The following is a 23,028-nucleotide window of genomic DNA, read 5'->3' as shown; positions in this document are numbered from 1 at the left end:
ACAGGTTGAGTTCATTCTCCACCTCTTCTATATCTCTCCCCCCACCTGCAGAATGAGCTCTTGTAGTGAGGAGACCACCTGCAAAGATATAACAACCTCCCCACCAGTTAGAGAGCCCCCTAGTAGGGCCGATGCACCAGAAGTCCCCTGCACTGGGGCTGAGCCCCCCTGCACCCACCCGCCCACTGCTCTGGCGACACAACAGCCAGGACCCAAGCTCCCAAGGCCCGGCCAGCACCCCAGACCGGGGGGCGGAGCACTCCCAGACCCCCAAGCCTCCACGCCCGTCCCGGACCCTCCCAGGGGCAGCCAGGCTACCAGGCCAGTAACCAACGTCCTCCAGCACAGACCCTCCCCCATCTCAGCTGTAGGCAGCCACAAGGAAAGCACCATCTAAGAGCCCCCAGAGCTCCTAACCAGGCCATGGCCACATCCCCCAGGTTAGGCCCTCTAGGGAAACATCCCTAGGGACTCCCCAGATGCCCTAAGGCCATCCGTTATATTTGTCTCTGTATTTATATATGTGTGTGTGTGTGTGTGTATGTGTATATATATATATATATATATATATATATATATATATATATATATATATATATATATATAACAATTCTGTAACTGTAACTTCGGTCGTTGCTGTGCTTTTTGGAAGTCGAATTTCCCAGAGGAACCCACCCGAGGGATTAATAAAGTTCTATCTTATCTTATCTTATCTTATCTTATCCCTACCCCCATATCAACCACAATAGCGAAGGCAGTACCAAACCATGATCCCCCACCCCCACTAGGTGATGAAGCCGATCAAAGGAGCCCAAAGGGATTGATCAAATGTGATGGCAGATGTTGTATCAAGACTAATGTGATCTATTAGATGGTTTCTATATTGGTTAGAATTAAGATTATTTTTATTTTTCCAGTTAATGAGGACCATTTTCTTGGTAATGCATAGGGCCGTAAAGACAACGTGGGCTGTGTTTATTTCTGCAGTGACCTCATCCAAGTTGCCCAGCAAGCATACTAAAGGGGAGGCTGGAATGTTACATTTCAGACACTTTGATAAGTCTTCACATATCTCACGCTCCACGTGAGTTACCTATGATCGCCAAACTCTTTTGAATCTCTGGCCTTTGGACTACCAGACACAAGATTTTAAATGGAGACCTGAGAATCCTCCTCCGCTTTCGAAGGACTTTCCTGATTACCTCCGCCACTTACCATCTACCTTCTCTCAAAGGAAACGTTCACGGAGATGGGGTAAACGTGGCGGCATCCGTGTTCGTATCAAGGCCTTTTTAAAGTCCTATGTTGCAACAAATGATTGCTATTCTATAAACATCTTGTCATCTATTCATCTAAATGAATAGTGGTATTGTAAAGCGCTTTGGGTGCATTGAAAAGCGCTATATAAATCCAATCCATTATTATTATTATTATTATTCCTGCCCTCCGGGACCATGCTAACTTCAGACTGTTCTGTCATCGCTGGATTCGCCCTGTTGGCCCTTATGGTTACCTGGATCTCCCAGCTGATCCTCCGCCCGCTTGGTGCTGGGTGCAGTCCTCCAGAGGAGGTGCGAATCTTGGCAACCTTCGCCTGCTGCGGCGTTTTCCTACCAGTAACAGTGTGACCACTCTCCGTATGGTCTTACTAAATACAAGGTCATTGACGAATATTTTTTTATTTTTTTTATTGTTTTTTATTTTAAATGATATTCTATCGTCGGGACTGGATTTCTTATTCCTGACGGAAACTTGGCTTCGCCCCGGCGAACTTTTTCCCTTCTCGGAGCTGCTCCTACCTGACTATGCTTTTATTAGCTCACCCCGGACCACTGGAAGAGGTGGAGGGCTAGCTTCAGTTTTTAAAAACAAACTTCGATGTCGGCAGCTGCCACCTGTTCTGTACCCCAGTTTTGAGGTGCAGTTATTGGAAGTGAACTGCGTCCCCTCCATCCTCTGCGCTGTGGTGTATCGCCCCCCGAAACTTATCAAGGATTTTCTTCCAGAATTTGCTGATCTGCTGGGGAGCCTTGTGCTACGTTATGACTGTATACTAATTGTCGGTGACTTCAACATTCATGTTTGCTGTGAGGACAGTTCGCTAGCTAAGGATTTCCTCGCTCTTATTAGCACCCTCAATCTCACCCAGTGGGTAAGTGAACCAACTCACACTAAAGGTCATATACTTGATTTGGTCTTATGGTCTGGATATTTGCATCACGGACATAGAGGACTTTGGGCTTTCAGATCACTTTCCGGTTTTGTTTAATACTGTAGCGAGCGATGTGGATTTGAACAGTGATGGTCCTGTGCGGCAAACGCGCACGATTAACTCCCAGTCAATCGCCTACTTCATTAATGCTTTCCTTGACTCTCCCCTCTCTGCTGCTAACTGTAATGGGGTTTTATCAGCGGATGAGCTTGCTAACCTCTTTTATACTACATGCACTGACATTCTTAACTCTGTGGCACCTCTGAGGATTAAACAACCCTGGCTAAATTATACTACTCGCGCCCTCAGGCGTGAAGGTTGTCGTGCTGAAAGAAAATGGAGGAAAGGCAAACTCCACGTCTCTTTGGACATCCTCCATAATTGTTTATCTAAGTATCAAAAGTCTGTTAAAATCTGCCTTTTTGTCTAGCATTATTATGACTAATAGCCACAACCCCGAGCCCTTTTTAATACTTTTAACTCTGTGATAAACCCTTGCACTATCACTTATAGGGACACCTCCCCTGCTCTTTGTGATAAATTTTTAAAGTATTTCTCTGATAAAATCTCAGCTCTAACGGCTTCTCATCCATCTCATTCATCATCAGTTTTAGACCCAGTTCCAGCCTCTGAATGCTTGACTGTCTTCCAACAGTTTGAGCCAGTGTCTTATTCTGCTTTAAAAGATACAATTGATCATCTCAAAATCTCTGGTTCCCCGCATGATGTGGCTGGAGTCCCCATGGTCCAGAATCCATGTGGACTATGCAGGGCCTTTCCTCGGGGAGATGTTTCTAATCATTGTGGATGCTCATTCCAAGTGGATGGACATTTACCCTGTGAAATCCTCTACATCACAGGTAACTATAGAGAAACTGCGCCAGAGTTTCAGTGTGTTTGGACTACCTAAAATGTTAGTTTCAGACAATGGAACATGTTTCACAAGTGCTGAATTTGAGTCATTCATGAAGCAGAATGGAATTGACCATGTGAGATCAGCACCTTTCCACCCTTCTTCAAATGGGCTGGCTGAGAGGGCGGTCCAGACCTTTAAGGAGGGGATGAAGAAAGTCAAAGGTGATACCTTGCAAACCAGACTGTCCCGATTTCTGATGATGTCACGGAGACTCAGATCAGTTTTGGACTTTCTCATGTCTGATGTGAAAACAAAAGTGCAGCACAAACAATTGAAACAGAAAGAAAATCATGACACCAAGAAAAGACTGAGAAGTTTCACACCAGGAGACAAGGTCTTCATCAGAAACTACTCCTATGGCCCGAAGTGGATTCCCGCAGTCATTGTGAGAGCATCGGGTCCAGTGTCTTACATTGTTACCATTGGATCAGGTCAAACTGTGAAGCGGCACATCAATTAGGTGAGAGCAAGAGTGGCTGACACTGTTCCCAGTACACCAGACAGGGAGGTGGAGCCATTGCATGACAAAGAAGCAGTGCCTGAGTGCTGCTTGCCATCAGAGTTGGACACATCGCCACAACCTCCGGCAACGGAGTTGCCTTATGCTCCGGAGACTCCGGCTCCCGGAGACTCCTTAATGACACCAGTGTTGTGACGTTCCCAGAGAGAGAGAGACTTTAAAGGACTTTGTTAAGTAGAGTGAGATCTTCCAGGAATAGAGCAACAATGCGCTCTGATCTCACAGGAAGGACGTACCTTCCTAGTTATTAAAAAAAAAGAAAAAGGAAAAAGAAACATTGAAACATATGTACAGTTGTATGGTTACCTTAATTACGTGTTGATTGCTTGTTAAGCATTCTTTACATAAGCAGTTATTTTGTAAGTCCAGGGAGTTGTTGACTTAAGGGGGGAGGAGATGTGGTATCGCAGGAAATTAGTTGGTTATATATGAGTATGCATAATAGTTATTATTCATAGATACCTACATCCTATGTTCCTGTTATTCATCTGAAAGAAACAGAATGAGTGTGTCGTTACAATGGTAATGCCAGGAGAGGCAGTATTGGTTCTGTGTTACATTTATGTTGTAAGAAAGAGGAAGAAGAGAGTGTTCTGTAGGAGGCACTAAAATGGACACTGATGTTCTGTACATGTACTGAAAAGAAGGTTCAGTAAACAAGTTGCAACGATACTCCGGTGTAAGGCTCAGTTATTTTATTTTTGTTTTTGAAGATGCAACATGTCTTGTCAGGATTATTTTCGATTATGTGTTTGTTTGTTTTGGATTGCTCAGCAATAAAGCTGTTTTGAGTTTTACTTTTTGCCTTTGGAGTCCTGCATTTGTGGACCAACACAGCCAACGTGACGGCGTCAGCAAAACTACTGAGTCGTTATTACTAATATGTAGTTCTCATTTATCAAAGAAGCAATGTGTTATTGCGTGTGCAACTTAGTTTCACTTAAAGTCTAAGTCCACTTTCAAGTTTGGCTAAGGTTTAACCAAATTTTATGTTCTTCTTCATTTATTCTCCAGATTTTTCACTTGTAAGTAAATAATATATAAATGCCCTCAGCACATCAGAGAAACTTTCAGATCACAAAAAAATCTGCTTTGCCAACACTCTTTGATTTCTTTGTGTATAGATTCTGATAGGAGAAGCGATCCTGTACTGCTATCTGTCCAGGAAGTCATCAGCCAGTCAGACTGAGGCCAACATCAATGCTGCAGGCTGCAATTTCAACTCCTACATTCGCAGGGCTGTACGCTTCATAGGTAGGAGGACATATTCACTGATTATATGTATCATTTACTTGCTCCAACAAGAACAGAAACACTAATAGATTGAAAAGCAACTGCAAAAAGAACCACTAACTTTGCTATGTGGAACAGAAAGGAGGTTCTCTCAGCTGCTCCTTAATAATGAGTCATCACAGCGGAGCACTCCACAGTTTTTTGTTTAGCTTAATTTTATGCAAGATACACTTCCTTAACCAAAAAGTTTATATTTTTATACTGCATGGTTACTTGAAATCAGCCATTGAGATATTTGACGTTGGTATGCATTCCACAGTGTGTTGTTGCCAAAAGATGTATTAACTTCAGGGGCATATATATAGAACATTATGTTATCACAGCCAAGGCCAAGGACGCTTCTCTAATCTATATACACCTGTGTGTAATATACACAAAAAATTCCCCGCTTGCCCCCGGTTAATCCTTCAGGCTCGGGTCCTCTACCAGAGGCCTGGGAGCTTGAGGGTCCTGCGCAGTATCTTAGCTGTTCCCAGGACTGCGCTCTTCTGGACAGAGATCTCCGATGTTATTCCCGGGATCTGCTGGAGCCACTCGCCTAGCTTGGGAGTCACCGCACCTAGTGCTCCGATTACCACGGGGACCACCGTTACCTTCACCCTCCACATCCTCTCGAGCTCTTCTCTGAGCCCTTGGTATTTCTCCAGCTTCTTGTGTTCCTTCTTCCTGATATTGCTGTCATTGGGAACCGCTACATCGATCACTACGGCCGTCTGCTTCTGTTTGTCTACCACCACTATGTCCGGTTGGTTAGCCACCACCATTTTGTCCGTCTGTATCTGGAAGTCCCACAGGATCTTAGCTCGGTCATTCTCCACCACCCTTGGGGGCATCTCCCATTTTGACCTCGGGACTTCCAGGTTATACTCGGCACAGATGTTCCTGTACACTATGCCGGCCACTTGGTTATGGCGTTCCATGTATGCCCTGCCTGCTAGCATCTTGCACCCTGCTGTTATGTGCTGGATTGTCTCTGGGGCATCTTTACACAGCCTGCACCTGGGGTCTTGCCTGGTGTGATAGACCCCAGCCTCTATGGATCTTGTGCTCAGAGCTTGTTCTTGTGCTGCCATGATTAGTGCCTCTGTGCTGTCTTTCAGTCCAGCTTTGTCCAGCCACTGGTAGGATTTATGGATATCAGCCACCTCCTCTATCTGCCGGTGGTACATACTGTGCAGGGGCCTGTCCTTCCATGATGGTTCCTCCTCTTTCTTGGGTTTCTGGTGCCTGAGGTATTCACTGTCAGTTGGGGCCATCTTCCTGATGTATTCGTGGATGTTCGTTATCTCATCCTGGACATCCCCGGCCCCCTTCCTTCTGCTTAGCGTACAGCCTCAGGATGCTGGACTCGGGGTGAAACCCTCCATGCATGGTAAGGAGCTGGGTGCTTCGACTTATGAAAATTTTGACTTACGAAAGACCCTCTGGAACAAATTAATTTCGTAAGTCAGGGTTCCACTGTATATGGTATCACTCTATCAAACAAGAAGACAGCAGCATGTAGCTATGATGATGTTTGCTAGTTCACCTTACATGCATTAATGTAATAACGTGGTTAGCCTACTCAACGTAAATTACACACGAACAACATTAAACTACTCACGCAGAGAAGAACGGCTGCTGCTGCATCATCATCCTCATCATTTCTGCTACACTGGCAGGGCTAGGGGCCAGAACTCTCCTCTTCGGGTTTTTGGGAGAGGTTGCTATCTCCGGGTCCGATAACAGGCACCACACCCGATGTAGATGTGCTCGGTGTGAGGTCTCGCAGCAAGCTATCAAATACGGTGCATTTCTCGGCTTTTAAAAAACGCTATGCGTCACCAGGTGTTTCATCAGATTCGAGGTTTTACAGTGACTTGCAAAAGTATTTGGCCCCTTGAACTTTCCCACATTTTGTCACATTACAGCCACAAACATGAATCAATGTTATTGGAATTCCACATGAAAGACCAACACAAAGTGGTGCACACGTGAGAAGTGGAAGGAAAATCAGACATGATTCCAAACATTTTTACAAATAAATAACTGCAAAGTGGGGTGTGCGTAATTATTCAGCCCCTTTGGTCTGAGTGCAGTCAGTTGCACATAGACGTTGCCTGATGAGTGCTAATGACTAAATAAAGTGCACGTGTGTAATCTAATGTCAGTACAAATACAGCTGCTCTGTGACGGCCTCAGAGGTTGTCTAAGAGAATATTGGGAGCAACAACACCATGAAGTCCAAAGAACACACCAGACAGGTCAGGCATAAAGTTATTGAGACATTTAAAGCAGGCTTAGGCTACACAAAGATTTCCCAAGCCTTGAACATCCCACGGAGCACTGTTCAAGCCATCATTCAGAAATGGAAGGAGTATGGCACAACTGTAAACCTACCAAGACAAGGCCGTCCACCTAAACGCGCAGGCCGAACAAGGAGAGCGCTGATCAGAAATGCAGCCAAGAGGCCCATCTACAGCTCAGGTGGGGGAATCTGTCCATAGGACAACTATTAGTCGTGTACTGAACAAAGTTGGCCTTTATGGAAGAGTGGCAAGAAGAAAGCCATTGTTAACAGGAAACCATAAGAAGTCCCGTTTGCAGTTTGCCACAAGCCATGTGGGGGACACAGCAAACATGTGGAAGAAGCTGCTCTGGTCAGATGAGACCAAAATGCAAAACGCTATGTGTGGAAAACTAACACTGCACATCACTCTGAACACACCATCCCCACTGTCAGATATGGTGGCGGCAGCATCATGCTCTTGGGGGGCTTCTCTTCAGCAGGGACAGGGAAGCTGGTCAGAGTTGATGGGAAGATGGATGGAGCCAAATACAGGGCAATCTTGGAAGGAAACCTCTTGGAGTCTGCAAAAGACTTGAGACTGGGGTGGAGGTTCACCTTTCAGCAGGACAACGACCCTAAACATAAAGCCAGGGCAACAATGGGATGGTTTAAAACAAAACATATCCATGTGTTAGAATGGCCCAGTCAAAGTCCAGATCTAAATCCAATCAAGAGTCTGTGGCAAGATCTGAAAACTGCTGTTCACAAACGCTGTCCATCTAAGCTGACTGAGCTGGAGCTGTTTCAAAGAAGAATGGGCAAAGATTTCAGTCTGTAGATGTGCAAAGCTGGTAGAGACAGACCCTAAAAGACTGGCAGCTGGAACTGCAGCAAAAGCTGGTTCTACAAAGTATTGACTCAGGGGGCTGAATAATTACGCACACCCCACTTTGCAGTTATTTATTTGTAAAAAATGTTTGGAATCATGTATGATTTTGGTTCCACTTCTCACGTGTGCACCACTTTGTGTTGGTCTTTCACCTGGAATTCCAATAACATTGATTCATGTTTGTGGCTGTAATATGACAAAATGTGGGAAAGTTCAAGTGGCCGAATACTTTTGAAAACCACTGTACCTCCTTTGCACAGTATCAGCTTAAAGCACTTGTTGCAGGCTGCTGAGTTTGCATCTTTTACTGTGAAGTACAGCCAGACTTTGACCACTTCGCCTTTGCCTTTAATCTGTAGCTCTGCTCAAAAGAACGAACGTACCTGGGCCCGCCTACTATCCTTGGAAAGGTAAAATGATTGGCTAGAATCCAAAGTGTATGACATCTCAAGAAAAAACAAAAGGCACCGAAATAAAGCACCGAAATGTGCGCTGCTTTTCGGTCTGGTTACTACCGTTTATGTCAGAACCGGTGCCCCGGATACCGGAACCCATCCCTACAGATAAGTGCTTGCAGACTGCGGTTTTCTGATCCATGTACGTGCACATTTTTGATTCTCCAACACGTAAATAAAGTTTGTGAACGAGGACAGAATTTCTCTTGTCATGTCTGGAGCAGATAAACAAGCACTTAATAGGAGCCACTGAATAACGATGTTATGTAATATGACTATTATATGTTGGTGTATTATATGAATGCGTATAGTGTTCTCTATTGTAAAAGCTTTCTTTTTTTACAGGTGTCCATATCTTTGGCCTGTGTGTGACAGCACTGATAACAGACATTCTTCAGCTATCCACTGGCCAGCATACTCCCTATTGGCTGGATGTATGCAAACCTAACCTGACCCACCTTAACATGTCCACCTGCGATGAAGCGTTTATCCTAGAGGATATCTGCTCTGGACAGGACATAGGGCTCATCAATGCTGGCAGGTGAGGCTTTGATTTACTGTGTGTGGGAGAGTGTGAGAGTGGATGCATGTGGGTGTGTTTTTGCACAAAACACTAGTACTGCCTCAAGTTGTAAAGTGCACACACATTGGACAGCAGAAGCTATAGAATGAAAGAAATGTTGTCATTTCATTAATAATAAAGCACTGAACAAGAGCCACAATCCAAACTGTGGGCGTTTCAGCTGTATGTTTTACGTTGAGCGTAACAGACTGTGCCTGCACACGCCAAACTGCTGACCAACGTCACTGAAATTTATATGTAGAAGGCATTGTCAGTCATCTCGAGCATCTTTTTCCAAACACCATTTCCTTCAGATTATTAAAATGTTCTTTCTGTTATGAAAATATAATTATTAAAGGCAACCTTTATGCAAATCTGTAAACAGATTAAACAGACCTACTCAGTGACCCATTTAATCATTTTACTGAACTATACTGCGTCATACTTGGTATATTAAGGACAACAGATCAAGCTTTAGCTAAGAAGCTGCATTTACCTAGAGCAGATATTAAAAACCAGGTTGAGCCGTTGCCCTTCTGGTTATCCTTCCTCCTTATTGAACACCTGCTCGGGCAGATTTGTCAGCACGCACACGTCACGCGTCCAAGTTTCTTTGAAAGTCATTTTTCTGTTGCACATGAATATTCAGCGTTGTTCTCAGCTGTCTGAACATGATAATTAACATCAAGAACACTCTGCCGCTCTGCTTTATAGGAAATCTTTCCCCTCCCAGCATGCTACGCTGGCTGCCTTTGCTGCTGTCTACATCTCAGTAAGTGGTTACTGCATTTACACATATGAAGAACAACACTTCAGTGTGACCACAGTCCTGTTCTAACCGTTATGGCTTGTTGCAAATCAAATCAAATCAAATCAAATCACTTTTATTGTCACATCACATGTGCAGGTACATTGGTACAGCACATGTGAGTGAAATTCTTGTGTGCGAGCTTCACAAGCAACAGAGTTGTGCAAAATACAATAATGTAAACAAGCAAAATACAAGAATGGCTACATCTGAAACTAATAAATATATGTACAATATATAATAGTATATGCATTTCTGGATGTGTATACTAAATATTTTTCTACGTGTGTGTGTGTGTGTGTGTGTGTACACATATTTTACAAATTAAATAGAGTAAACAATAAATAAAATATACAGAGTGAGACATGTGCAAAACAGTGGCGTTACTGTACAGTATGGAGTGCATAATGTTAAAGTTCCAGTAGTGAAGCTGAGGTGTCTATGACGTGTTCAGCAGTCTGATGGCCTGGTGGAAAAAGCTGTCTCTCAGTCTGCTGGTTCGGGACCGGATGCTGCAGAACCTCCTTCCTGATGGAAGCAGTCTGAACAGTTTATGGCTGGGGTGACTGGAGTCCTTGATGATCCTCCCCGCTTTCCTCAGGCACCGCTTCCTGTAGATGTCTTGGAGGGAGGGAAGCTCACCTCCAATTATCCGTTCAGAGCACCGCACTACTCTCTGGAGAGCTTTGTGGTTGTAAGCGGTGCTGTTGCCATACCAGGTGGTGATGCATCCAGTGAGGATGCTCTCAATGGCACAGTGATAGAAGGTCCTGAGGATGCGGGGGCTCATGCCGAATCTTTTCAGTCTCCTGAGAAAGAAGAGGCGCTGCTGCGCCTTCTTCACTGTTTTGTTTGTGTGTACTGACCACGTAAGATCCTCAGCCAGATGTACACCAAGGAACCGGAAGCTGCTCACTCTCTCCACAGCAGCGCCGTTGATGGTGATGGGGGTGTGTACTTCTCTGCACCTCCGGAAGTCCACTATCAACTCCTTTGTCTTTGCGACGTTGAGGGTGAGATGGTTGTCTTGACACCAGTGGGTCAGGGCGCTGACCTCCTCCCTGTAAGCCGTCTCATCACCGTTGGTGATAAGACCCACCACTGTAGTGTCGTCCACAAACTTCACAATGATGTTGGAGTTGTTAGTGGCTGTGCAGTCGTAGGTGTAGAGTGAGTACAGGAGAGGGCTCAGTACACACCCCTGTGGAGCACCAGTGTTCAGTGTGATGGGGGATGAGGTGATGCTGCCCAGTCTGACCACCTGGCGTCTGTCAGACAGGAAGCTAAGGATCCAGCTGCAGAGGGAGCTGCTCAGTCCTAGATCCTGCAGTTTCCTGTCCAGCTTCGAGGGAACGATGGTATTGAATGCTGAGCTGTAATCTACAAACAGCATCCTCACATACGTGTCTCTCTTCTCCAGGTGTGACAGGGCAGTGTGTAGTGTCAGGGCTATGGCATCATCAGTGGACCTGTTGTGGCGGTATGCGGACTGTAGAGGGTCCAGTGAGTCGGGTAGTGCAGAGCAGATGAAGTCCCTGACCAGCTTCTCGAAGCATTTGCTTACGATGGGGGTCAGGGCTACAGGTCGCCAGTCGTTCAATGAGGAGATGGTGGAGGATTTGGGTACAGGGACGATGGTGGCCATTTTGAAGCAGGCTGGGACTACAGACAGAGAGAGGGAAAGGTTGAAGATGTGCGTGAACACTCCAGCCAGCTGAGCCGCGCATGACCTGAGGACGCGGCCGGGAATCCCGTCCGGACCAGTAGCTTTGCGTGCGTTCACCTTCCTGAAGCACTTCCGCACATCCTCCTCAGACACAGTGTGCGCACTGACGTCATCCGCGGTGCGCACACTGTCCGGTCTCATGGTGTTCGCTGTGTCGAATCTAGCGTAGAATACGTTTAGATCCTCACACAGAGAGGCCGTGGTCTGCGGTGTGCTGGTTTTCCCTCTAAAGTCTGCGATCGTGTTTAGTCCCTGCCACATACTCCGAGGGTTGTCAAACTGTTGTTCCACCCTGTCCCTGTACTCACGTTTGGCTGCTTTGATCGTCTTCTGGAGTTGGTAATGTGCGTGTTTGTAGTCCGATGTGTTCGCGGAGGCAAAGGCGGTGTTCCGTGCCGCCAGTGCCGCGCGAACATCTCCGTTAATCCAGGGTTTTTGATTTGGGAAGGATTTGACTGTTCTGGATGGGACGACATCTTCCACGCATTTCCTGATAAATCCACAGACTGAGTCTGTGTATTCATCGATGTCTCTGGCGGCCACGTGAAACATTTCCCAGTCCGCGTGATCAAAACAGTCCCGCAGCGCAGACTCCGATTGGTCCGTCCAACAGTGCACCGCCCTCCGGGTTGGAGCTTCCTGTTTCAGCTTCTGCCTGTAGGCGGGCAGGAGCAGGATGGAGCAGTGATCTGATTGGCCGAATGGGGCGCGGGGGAGGGCTTTGTACGCATCCCGGAAAGAGGTGTAGCAGTGGTCGAGTAGCCGGTTTCCACGTGTGTTGAAAAGGATGTGTTGATGGAGTTTTGGTGAGACTTTCTTCAGGTTTCCCTTATTAAAGTCTCCGGCTGTGATAAACGCTGCCTCTGGGTGTGCGGTTTCCTCGCTGCTGATCGCGCTGTACAGTTCCCTGAGTGCACGGTCAGTGTCGGCTTGTGGGGGAATGTAAACAGCCGTAATAATCACTGCTGTAAATTCCCTCGGTAGCCAGAATGGCCGGCACTTAATCATCAGGTACTCCAGGTCCGGTGAGCAGAAGGATTTGACCGGGTGCACGTTCGCATAATCACACCAGCTGTTGTTGATCATGAAACACACACCACCGCCTCTGCTTTTCCCAGTAAGATCCTGTGACCTGTCCGCGCGGTGCACGGAGAACCCCGGCAGTTGTATTGCGGAGTCCGGTACTTTGTCCGATAGCCAGGTTTCTGTGAGGCAGATCACGCAGCAGTCCCGCATCTCTCGCTGGAATGAGATCCGTGCCCGAAGCTCGCACAGCTTGTTCTCCAGAGACTGCACATTAGCCAGTAATAAACTGGGTAACGGTGGTCTGTTAGTGCGCCGTCTCAGTCGAACCAGAACGCCAGATCTTCTCCCTCTGCGTCGGCGTTTGCGGCCTCCAGGGCCAGAGAACAAAGGCGTCTCAGGTGAGATGAATGGGGGGTCTGCAAACGGAGCGTCCGTGTTGCAAAACTTGAACTCCGGAAAGTTATAAGAAAGACCGTCTTTTATGTCCAGTAAGGTTTGTCGGTCGTACACAAGGAGACAAGTGCTGCTCGTGAAAAAATAAAGGAAAAGTAAAATTAAACACAGAAGAAAGCCGTTGCTTGGGGGAGCTCGCGACGAGGCTGCCATACTCGGCGCCATCTTGAATTTCTTGCAGTCACACATGTTACTTAATACACATTAATAGCAGGTTTGAATGAGGCCTGTTAAACAAACATTTGTTAACGTGAGTTTGTGTGTTTCAGATGTACTTCAACACGGTGTTGACTGACTCAGCCAAGCTGCTGAAGCCTCTCCTAGTGTTCTCCTTCGTCATGCTGGCCATCCTGTCTGGGTTAACCAGGATCATCCAGTTTAGAAACCACCCTGTTGATGTATACTGTGGGTGGGTGCTGGGAGCTGCCATTGCTGTTTACCTGGTAAAAGTTACAGTTACATACATCACGATGAAACACGAAAGCAATATTTGAAAGAATAACATAGCACATTACACTATATGCTACTGTAGTCATCTCACACCAGCTTCAGAGGGCCAGCAGTTACAGCGATAAAAGCACACAGAGTCAGATTGTTCTTCTTTCTAGATTTTTAGTTTTGTGTTTGATGAAGATCGTTTCGAGGTAATATAGCTGCTTTAGGACATGTGGCTCCAAACAGCTTCAGGGACTGGAAAGAAATCTTTCTGCTAAACTGTAGTGCAGAAACTGTTGGATACTTGCACCCACACACCATCACCCTGCAGCCCACAAACACCCAGACACACACACACAAACACACACACTGCCTACACTTTTGTGCAAGAAGAATCTTTGAGGTTTTGCTGCAGAACAACTGTCCACCATCAGATGATTCTCCATTTAAAGTGTTTCACTGGAATAGCATCTCTGCGATTAAGTTTTTATTTTTTACTTGTCACTTGGATCTTCTCCTTGTAGGCTCGCTGCAGTCCGGACTCCTCTGGGCTGTTTTAGAAATATTTAGATCAGAATAAAAAGAAAAAACTCATTGAGGCTGAAGCATCCTGTTGTTTGGCTGCTGCACTGGTTCTGGTTAGCAGGACAGGGTGAGGATGAGTTGATAGCACACAAATAAATACTTTTTGTATTCCAGGTGTTCCACTCTAGCAGAATGTTTTCAACAACATGTGAAGCTGTCTGTCACAGTGTTGGCTGCGCTCTTTCGTTGCTGTGATAAGAGATCGGTGTGGAGAGATGATAGATGTACTGAGAAAGGAAATTATAACGCAAATTCATATTCTGCTCTTAAATAAAAGTAGACCTGACTGGCAGTTTTTATTTATTTTTTTCTCTTGTCAGCAGACTCCTGTGGCAGTTACAGGTATAAATCATTCACACCACCAAATTATAAAACAGTAACAGAAGCACAGGGACGGAGAAGTTTCCAGAATGCATTGCATAGCTACATACTTCAACAGTTAATGGGATGAGTAGAAATAACTGATCAAGTAGACACATGACCAAAGTGCCAAAATCACAACCTGGTAGCTTTTATTGTGAAACCCCCTCCCATACAAGTTCTTCCTGTACCATATATGTGCAAAGGACAGCTTCTGAAACAGTTGTGAACTTCTACTGTTCACATGTCCACAACTAGCATCTTTAGCTTTTGTTAATCTGCTATTCTCTCACTAGGGAAAACAGTGGGTGGGGACTGTGGCATGGCCAAAATGATTACAACCATGCACAGTGAACCTGCGATATCATTGCCTTTGAAATGGTTGCTTCAACGACAAGAACCAGGTCTGTGACCACTGGCGGTCAGTTGGCCAGTGTGGAGCAAGAGCGAGTATTGTCTTTATGGAAAAACCAGGATTAATGATATAATACATGGACACAGTGAGTAAATCAACTGGGAATCTGATCAAACACAAGACAGAATAGACTGGCAGCATGTTGCTTTATTGCTTATAACTGATTTAATTGCATTGGGTGCAGTCTGCCGCTGTCTATTGTGGCCTGGCCTGCAAATAGCATGTCCTGCTACATCTTCAGAGCAGCTGCCAAAAAACCTGCTACAGTACCAAGTCTGGGTGACACTTGTCCAACATAGGTACAGTCCCCCACTTCAACCACTGCAGTGTGAAAAAGGCTTCAGGAAACACCTCGCTAATCTTTCCATCAGGCCATGAAGCTCTGGTTAATTGGGGATCGACAATTATGACATTATCCAGCTGAAGAGAGGCTGTATCTCACTGCCACTTAAACCAAGTTTGCAGGGCCGCCAGATAGTGGTGCAGAAACCCTGTCCAGAAGCAGTCAGACAGCACTTGACAGGCCCTTCAGTGTTTACGTCTAAACCGCCCTGAATCATGATGTACTGCCTACGGTGCTGAAGGCGCGGACTGCCCCATCAGCCACAAACTGGCTGGATCTGGGTCTGTCAAGCTTAATGTTAGGAATGCCCTCAATCTCAACCAGGAATATTAACACTTCGTGGCTGATGACTTCTGAGCCCAGGGTTGCAGTCAGGGCAGTGCTCAAAGTACTGATTTTGCTCTCCAAGGGGCCTCCAAATTCAGGAGCTCTGGTGGGTTGCAGTGCAATTGTATTTGGTGCTCCGACAGCTAAGTCTGTGGGGAAGGATTGAGGGCTTTGAAAGTTTCTTGTAACTTCCTGTCACCACCTTCTAAATGTGAAAAGCAGACCTCAATGTTTTTCACGCCAACGGCCAACTTTAACCTGCAGTGGTCCAAAACAGTACATTTCTGTTGAGATATGAAGTCAGAGCCAAGCAGGATACAGGGTCTTTGGGCTGATTGGTTGGGCTCTCCATCTTTGGCAAACAGAACAAGAGTGCTGTTCTCTTCTAGCAGCCTCACAGCCACAAAGGATCCAAAGCTTTGTCCTCAGTTCAGCAAAGAGGCCCTCTGCACCAGGGTGTTTCACATTAAACTCCACGTGTCTGATTAACAGCTTTGCCACCACATCTCAAGTCAAGGACTACAGGGGAAATCATCCTCCAGACTTTGACAGTGCCATAGACAACCACCCACCCGTATCAGCTGAAGTGATTCATCATATTGTTGGTCCAAGGTCATCAAGCAGTTTGATTAAGGGACCCGATTCCCACCTGTTCTCCCACCTGCACTCAATTTCTTCAGGAAAGCTGTCTCATTAAGCAGACTGCAAGATGCTGGCCTCTGATTCCCAGAATTCGTCCACTATCGAGGTCTCTTCAGTGTTTAAAGCCACCCCGTGAAGGTGCCACGTGGTTGCCTTCACTAGTTCATTGAAGGTGCTAATCTGCTGAGCATCAGGTAGAGTATATCAAGGGGTATTTACTGCTGCAACTAGCCAGGACGTGGACCTTCTTTGCTCGTCCGTGATGCCTTCATTGTATAATGTGTATAACAGTATTTATAATAGAGTAAACCGTCCAATGGCTCGGTGGCAGCTACAGATTGGGTATGGAACCAAAGACTGTCAGCAGTTTTACCAGCTTGATAAAAGGAGCCTCCAAAAAGCCTGACTTGAGAGGGCTCCTTTGTGAACTGAAGAAGTCTTTTGGATGAGAGGTGAAACATCTTCACAAATGTAAAGAAGTCCATTTGCCCCTTTTTAAAGCTCTTAAGACCATCATCACCTGGATGACTGAGAACATAAAACGCCCATATTTTCCAGTAGTGTATTGCAGAAATAAGATAAGATAAGATAGAACTTTATTAATCCCTCGGGTGGGTTCCTCTGGGAAATTCGACTTCCAAAAAAGCACAGCACCGACAGAAGTTACAGAGTTACAGAATATTATATATATATATATACACACACACACACATATATATATAAATACAGAGACAATATAAATAAAATATACGAAGGGGATAAATAGAATAAATAGGAATAAAAAATAAAAATACAAGTGAATTGCACATTTCAAGTATTGAGGTCTATTGCACTGTTGACTATTTACAAAAGTATTGCACAAAAGGAAATGCAAACACATGAAAATGCAAAACATAACTATGTGGTTTTAGAATATGACACATCAAAATTCCACATTTGCCAATTTTTCTAGTTGACGTCTTTGATTATGTCAACCAATCGTTGAGGTCCTGCTGACATAGCTCCGAGTCTTCCTCCATTAATAGTTCCCTCATTTTGTTGATGACGTCATTGGCCTCTATATACACATTCACAGTACTTCTTGAAGGACTCACAATCACCATCTCCCTGATGGCTCATTCCTAGCCCATTCCTCCAAAGAGCATCTGGGCATAACATGGGGAACACTTAATGACAAACACCCACTCCTACACCTTAGGTTAGGAATTCTTCTCATATCACACCAGAGAAAGTATAATAGTGGCTGGTCTTCAGGTAGCAATCTCACCTGGTGGGATATTCCCAATATTCCTCATAGCAACAAAATCCCGCCTGAACGTCAGGAGGAACCCAGGAGAGATGCACTGAGGTTGGGTCTGGCAGTAGCAGTTCATCCAGGTTTTGGCCTTTGTATGTCAATGAACAGCTGAACACATCTTGATTTGTCTCATTATGAATCACCATATGATGAAGAATGAATCAAGACTGGAGGGTCTAACCTTCCCTCACTGTAATCACCTGCCTTCTCTAGCTTCTCAGTCTCAGCTTGGTAAGCCTCAGTCTTTTCTAGATAATAATAATAATAATTATAATAATTAATCCGGCTTCCTCCCACCGTCCAAAGACATGCAGCTTGTGGGGATAGGTTAATTGGATAATCCAAATTGCCACTAGGTGTGAATGTGAGTGTGAATGGTTGTCTGTCCCTGTGTGTTGGCCCTGTGACAGACTGGCGACCTGTCCAGGGTGTACCCCGCCTCTCGCCCTATGACAGCTGGGATAGGCTCCAGCGCCCCCCGCGACCCTGAAAAGGATAAGCGGAAGCGAATGGATGGATGGATGGATGGATAATAATAATAATAATAATACATTTTATTTAAAAATAGTGCCTTTCAGAACACCCAAAGACACTGTACAGCAAATAAAACAGATATATATATAAAAACAGAAAAGCTGGGAATATACACAATAATAAGAGTAACAGATAAAAGTTAAGAGCATGCAGAGGTTTAAACATAAGCAATTTTAAACAGGTGAGTTTTGAGGGTGGACTTAAAATGAGGGAATGAAGTAATATTTCTGAGGTCAGGGGGTAAGGAACGCCACAGTCGAGGGGCAGAGCAACTAAAAGCCCCGCCCCTCATTGTAACTGGGGGGCAGGGCTAGATCTAACTAGATCTCCGCTGAGGCTCTATACCGCACAAGCTGGGAAGGACTGCTTCAGGCGCTGAAATGAGAGTGGGCGTGTTACTTGCATGTAGTAGTTGAGTGGCAAATCTGCATACTGATGCTACTTCCACTCTAGCTGTTTGCCTCCAGCAGGTTAATGACATCTTGATCCATGGCCAGTTTAATTACCAAAGTACTGCTGCTGAGGAGATGGTGGTCACTGCTGTTTGTGGCTGCACTGTTAACATGACTTGACTCGCAATGTCTAGCATGGTTTTCAGTGCTGCTGGCCCCCCAGGTTGGCTGAGATGGTAGTCCGATAGCTGTTGTCGGGACATATCAGCCTATCAGGAGTGGGTGAGCATTCATAAATGGTTTCAAGGGGAAAGTCTGGAGGTGCCTATAAGTGCACTGAAGTGCCTACACAGTTTAAAAGTGTTTGGCTACACCAAGCCCATTTTACACAAGACTTTTAACTGGCACCAGTCAGCCTGGTGGTGCAGTTCACATCACCAGCAGGGATTTTTTGGCTTTGACCTATGTATAGTTCTGCTGTCAGCTGTCTAAAATGTACACACTGATCTGATACATTTGGTGTTTTGCTAGAGTAAGAGTCATACGCTTTGACCTTCTCTGTGAGCATTTGGGGAATTTTGAGCTGTTGTTAGCAGAGTTGTGACCACATCTGAAGAGCAAGAGAAATCCTTTCAGAGAGCCAATTGATCCTGACCAGAGTCCAGTGTGTCTGATGTAAAATGGTGTTATTTTACTATTTGTATATTCAGTATTGGTGTTTTGAGCTACTAGTGCAGTTGTTGCCAAACGGAGTGGTCTAATTAGCTCGATCTGTTTAATCCAATCAGGGAAATCTCATCTGCACATATGCGATTATGTCAAGCAGACCCAAAAGGGCAGACAAACTCAAAACAACCCAAACTCACAATGCAGTGATGAAGGTTATTTACCGTGCAATTTGACGACACAGGAAAGTACTTATAGGCTGGTAGCACATGAGGGATCGGAGGGGAGAGGGAAAACTTGACATTTTAAATTGCCAAGTTAACAAGTGGAGTTATCGAGTGAATCAATAAATCCTACCTGTCACACTTTTTACAGCAGACAGCTGGCTGAGCAGGTGAACAGGTTAGTAGGCTGGTAAGTAGGCAAACTGAGGCAGGCTGGTGACACTGAGACATCCAGGTAAGGGGAACGCTGGCACGTTGGAGCGGTGAAAGTGGCAGGAATCCAGCGCGGTTCTTCTGGCAGCTCTTGGCAGAAACAGCCATGCAACCTTGACAGAGGTTTCTCTGCAGGAGAGAGAGAGTCTTGGAATAGACTTGTTGCCTCTGGAAAAAAAACAGCTGCCCCATAAACATGCCAAACAATCACCAGATGAGCCAGAGAAACCTTGGATGCCTGTCCATCCACGTATTACTAAAGAGACTGAGGAAAGTCAAAAACAAACTCTGGTCAGCCTTTATCACAACCAGTGTTTGAAAAATCAAATGCTGCAAATCCGTCCCACAGATTTGTTGGTCTGAACAGCTGCATTAAGATTAAGTGAAGCAGAAGAATATTTTTCACAAGTGTGTAATGGCCTTGAGGTGTCTTTGAACTTGAGATGATCACAGAGCTCTTGGTATTTAAACCTATGGCATCAGGTAGAACAATCTTTTCCTCAGTCTAACTCAGTCTAAAGAGTTTTGCTACAAAATTGATGTGACACAAAAGATAAATACATGTCAGTAACAGGTGATAATCATATGTCAGTGCAGTCCCCAAAATAGTAAAAATACACATTATCTTCCAGCGATTTAGTTACAGAAACATCACTTTTACCTTAATCTTTGTTTTTTTTGATGTTGCTATTTTTTTAATTTAAAACATACAGACTGAAAATCTCGTTGGTTCAATATTCAAAAGGTTCTGTGTTAGCTACATGCTTCTCATTACTGTCAGTGTGTTTGGATGCAGGGTGTGTATGCCGTGGGGAATTTCCAGCCTAGTGAAGATTGCTCCGGGAGTACACAACCTGCCCCCATACTGAGAGAGCCACCCCTCTCCTCCTTGCCCAATGTCAGCCAGTCAGCAATTGGCAACAGCCACCAAGGTAAAGCTACGCCTGCTACTTTAGATTACAGGTTACATCATCCTGACATGTCGATTAGTAACATTGTTTCCAGAAAGAATGTTCTTAACAACTGTTTTTGATCTGAGGGGCTCTCGGGGTTCAGCCCAGTCCTAACAAGTGTGATCCTGGGCCAGTGTGAAAATACTTATAACTCATGGAAAAGCTCACAGTATGACTTTCAAGAAGCTAGAACTTGAAAATCTTTGGCATTTTTGCTTGATTGAGATTAATTTTCTTCATTATTTTGCTGTGATTGATAACTATAGGCAAAAGAGTTGTGTATATCCAGTGAGCATGAAAATACTAAATGTCAGATTTTATTAAGTGGGTAATGTGATGTTTAAATGTCACACGATTCCTAAAGTTGATCAGCTGAAAGGTCTCTTGATACAGCTGTTGTTGTCAAGTAGTATTCTCAAGACCACTGTAGTCAGTCGACTCCTCTGAATTTAAATATTCATCTTTTTTTAATAATTCATGTGTTGAAATGTGAATCTCGAGTGCTGCCATTTATAATGAAGACTGGCTAATGTAAGTGAGCTCCTAATCAGAAAGGACTGCTGTGGTTACCGACTGCACTAATTCATATTTAGTGGTATGATTTCAATTCAGTTCAGTTCAAGTCACAACAACAGTCGCCTCAGGATGCTTTATATTGTAAGGCAGGCCCGACAACAAGACATTTAAATTACCACTTTTGAGCAAGCACTTGGAGACAGTGGGCAGGAAAAACTCCCTTTTAACAGGAAGAAACCTCCAGCAGAAGCAGGCTCAGGGGGGGGCGGCCTGGTTGGGGTGATGGGAGGAAGACAGCATTAAATACACACTTTGGAAGAAAGCCAGAGATGAATAATAAGTAAGGATTACATGCAGAGTTATGTAAAAGCAGATAGTGAAGAAGAAATACTTCATGGGAAGCCCCCTGCAGCCTTGGTCTCCCATATGGAAAAGATTTATATAAATCTTATAAAGTTTGTATCTGTCTTGTGTGAAACTTGTATGAAAAGCATACAAGAGTGAAAACAGATCTATATAAATGAAACTTGTATGTTTTGGATACTTCCTAAAACAATATATGAAAGTAATGAGAAAGTGGCCACTTTCATGAGTAAATCATATAAGCCTGATATGATTCACTATATGAAGTAGGTCACATCTGATGCAAGTCTTTTATAAGTTTTTACTATTTCTTTTCCATATGGGCTATTACAAATATGAAATAAAGCACGGTGGATTGGAAGATGTGCAGCAACTGTGGCGCCCAGCCCATTATCAGCTGATGTGGGCTGGCACTGAGATCAGCTGATCTGTTTGCACTTGAGCTCAACGTCATAAACTGTCTATGAAATATCTCCAAAAGTTGATTCTGTTCATCTGGACGCAGTGTTTTCAGTGGGAGAAACGTTTTGTCACTCGTCCAAGTGACGTCTTCAGTCTCAGCTGACTGCAGGTTTCAATCTTATAAACAGGACATCTGCATAATGACTGAAACCAGCTCAGTGAAGGAACAATAGGCTGGGAGGTCAGTTCCTTAACCTTCCCTGTCCAGGATGTTACATCCTTATCGTTGAAAGAGTGTCCACTGGCCTGTAGGTGTAAACAGAGTCCTGGCCTGACGAGGTGGCTCTTCTGTGTTGTGCCATCCTCTTCGCCAGAGGTTGTTTGGTTTCCCCGATGTATAAATCCTGCCAATCCTCCTGCACTTAACAGCGTACACTCTGTTACTCTGTTTGTGTCGAGGGACCCGATCCTTGGGGTGGACCAGTTTTTGGCGCAGCGTGTTTTGGGGTTTAAAAGCCACAGTCTAAGAAGGCTAACCTGCCACTCTTAGACTGTGAGATTTCCATCAGTAATGGGGGACATCTAAAAGTGTACCGTAAACTTACACAAACAGATCAGTATTCAACATTTGACTCTCATCATCCACTGGAGCACAAACTGGGTGTCATCAGGACGCTACAACACAGAGCAAACACCATCCCCACTGACACAGCAGCCAGGGAGGCAGAAGAACATCAAGAAGGCCCTGAGTAAATGTGGTTACCCCAGCTGGACTTTTGTCAAAGCTGGGAAGGCTCCAAAAGAAAGCTTCAGCTGATCCAGGAGAGAAGGACAACCGCTGCCTAAGAGAAAACCTGTAGTGATCCCGTACATGTTAGGAATATTGGAACAGCAGAGACGCATTTTCTCTAAACACCGCGTCTCTGTGGCTTTTAAACCCCAAAACACTCTGTGCCAAAAACGGGTCCACCCCAAGGATCGGGTCCCCGGACACAAACAGAGTAACATAGTGTACGCTGTTAAGTGTAGGAGGAGTGCCAGGATTTTTTTCTTTTCTTTCGCCTGTCCCGTTTGGTTCTTTTGCATCAGAATTGTTGTCTAAAGGCAAAGAAAGATGCTCAACGGATTTACTTTACCAAATGGACCATCCCAGCCTTGCCGTAATGGTCTATTTGATTCACCTTTTATTGTTTATTTTATTTATTTTTTTATTTTCACTTGCTAGATACGGG

General features: G+C 44.9%; 1 protein-coding gene across 1 annotated transcript in view; it reads left to right on the top strand.

The window, feature by feature from the left end:
* The window catches only part of LOC146648892 (phospholipid phosphatase-related protein type 4-like), a 72,233-nt gene that overhangs the window by 31,580 nt on the left and 17,625 nt on the right, over positions 1-23,028 (top strand). The window contains exons 3-7 of the mRNA XM_085388498.1: positions 4,773-4,902; positions 8,900-9,095; positions 9,831-9,888; positions 13,399-13,572; positions 20,359-20,494. Of these exons, the coding sequence (XP_085244624.1) occupies positions 4,773-4,902; positions 8,900-9,095; positions 9,831-9,888; positions 13,399-13,572; positions 20,359-20,494 (694 nt within the window). The remainder of the gene's footprint in view (positions 1-4,772; positions 4,903-8,899; positions 9,096-9,830; positions 9,889-13,398; positions 13,573-20,358; positions 20,495-23,028) is intronic.

The sequence above is a fragment of the Rhamphochromis longiceps genome, linkage group LG18, assembly GCF_057381845.1.
Source record: "Rhamphochromis longiceps isolate RC_006_pf linkage group LG18, R_longiceps_female_GT1.1, whole genome shotgun sequence".
Lineage (NCBI taxonomy): Eukaryota > Metazoa > Chordata > Actinopteri > Cichliformes > Cichlidae > Rhamphochromis > Rhamphochromis longiceps.
This window is presented reverse-complemented; position numbering and strand designations above follow the sequence as displayed.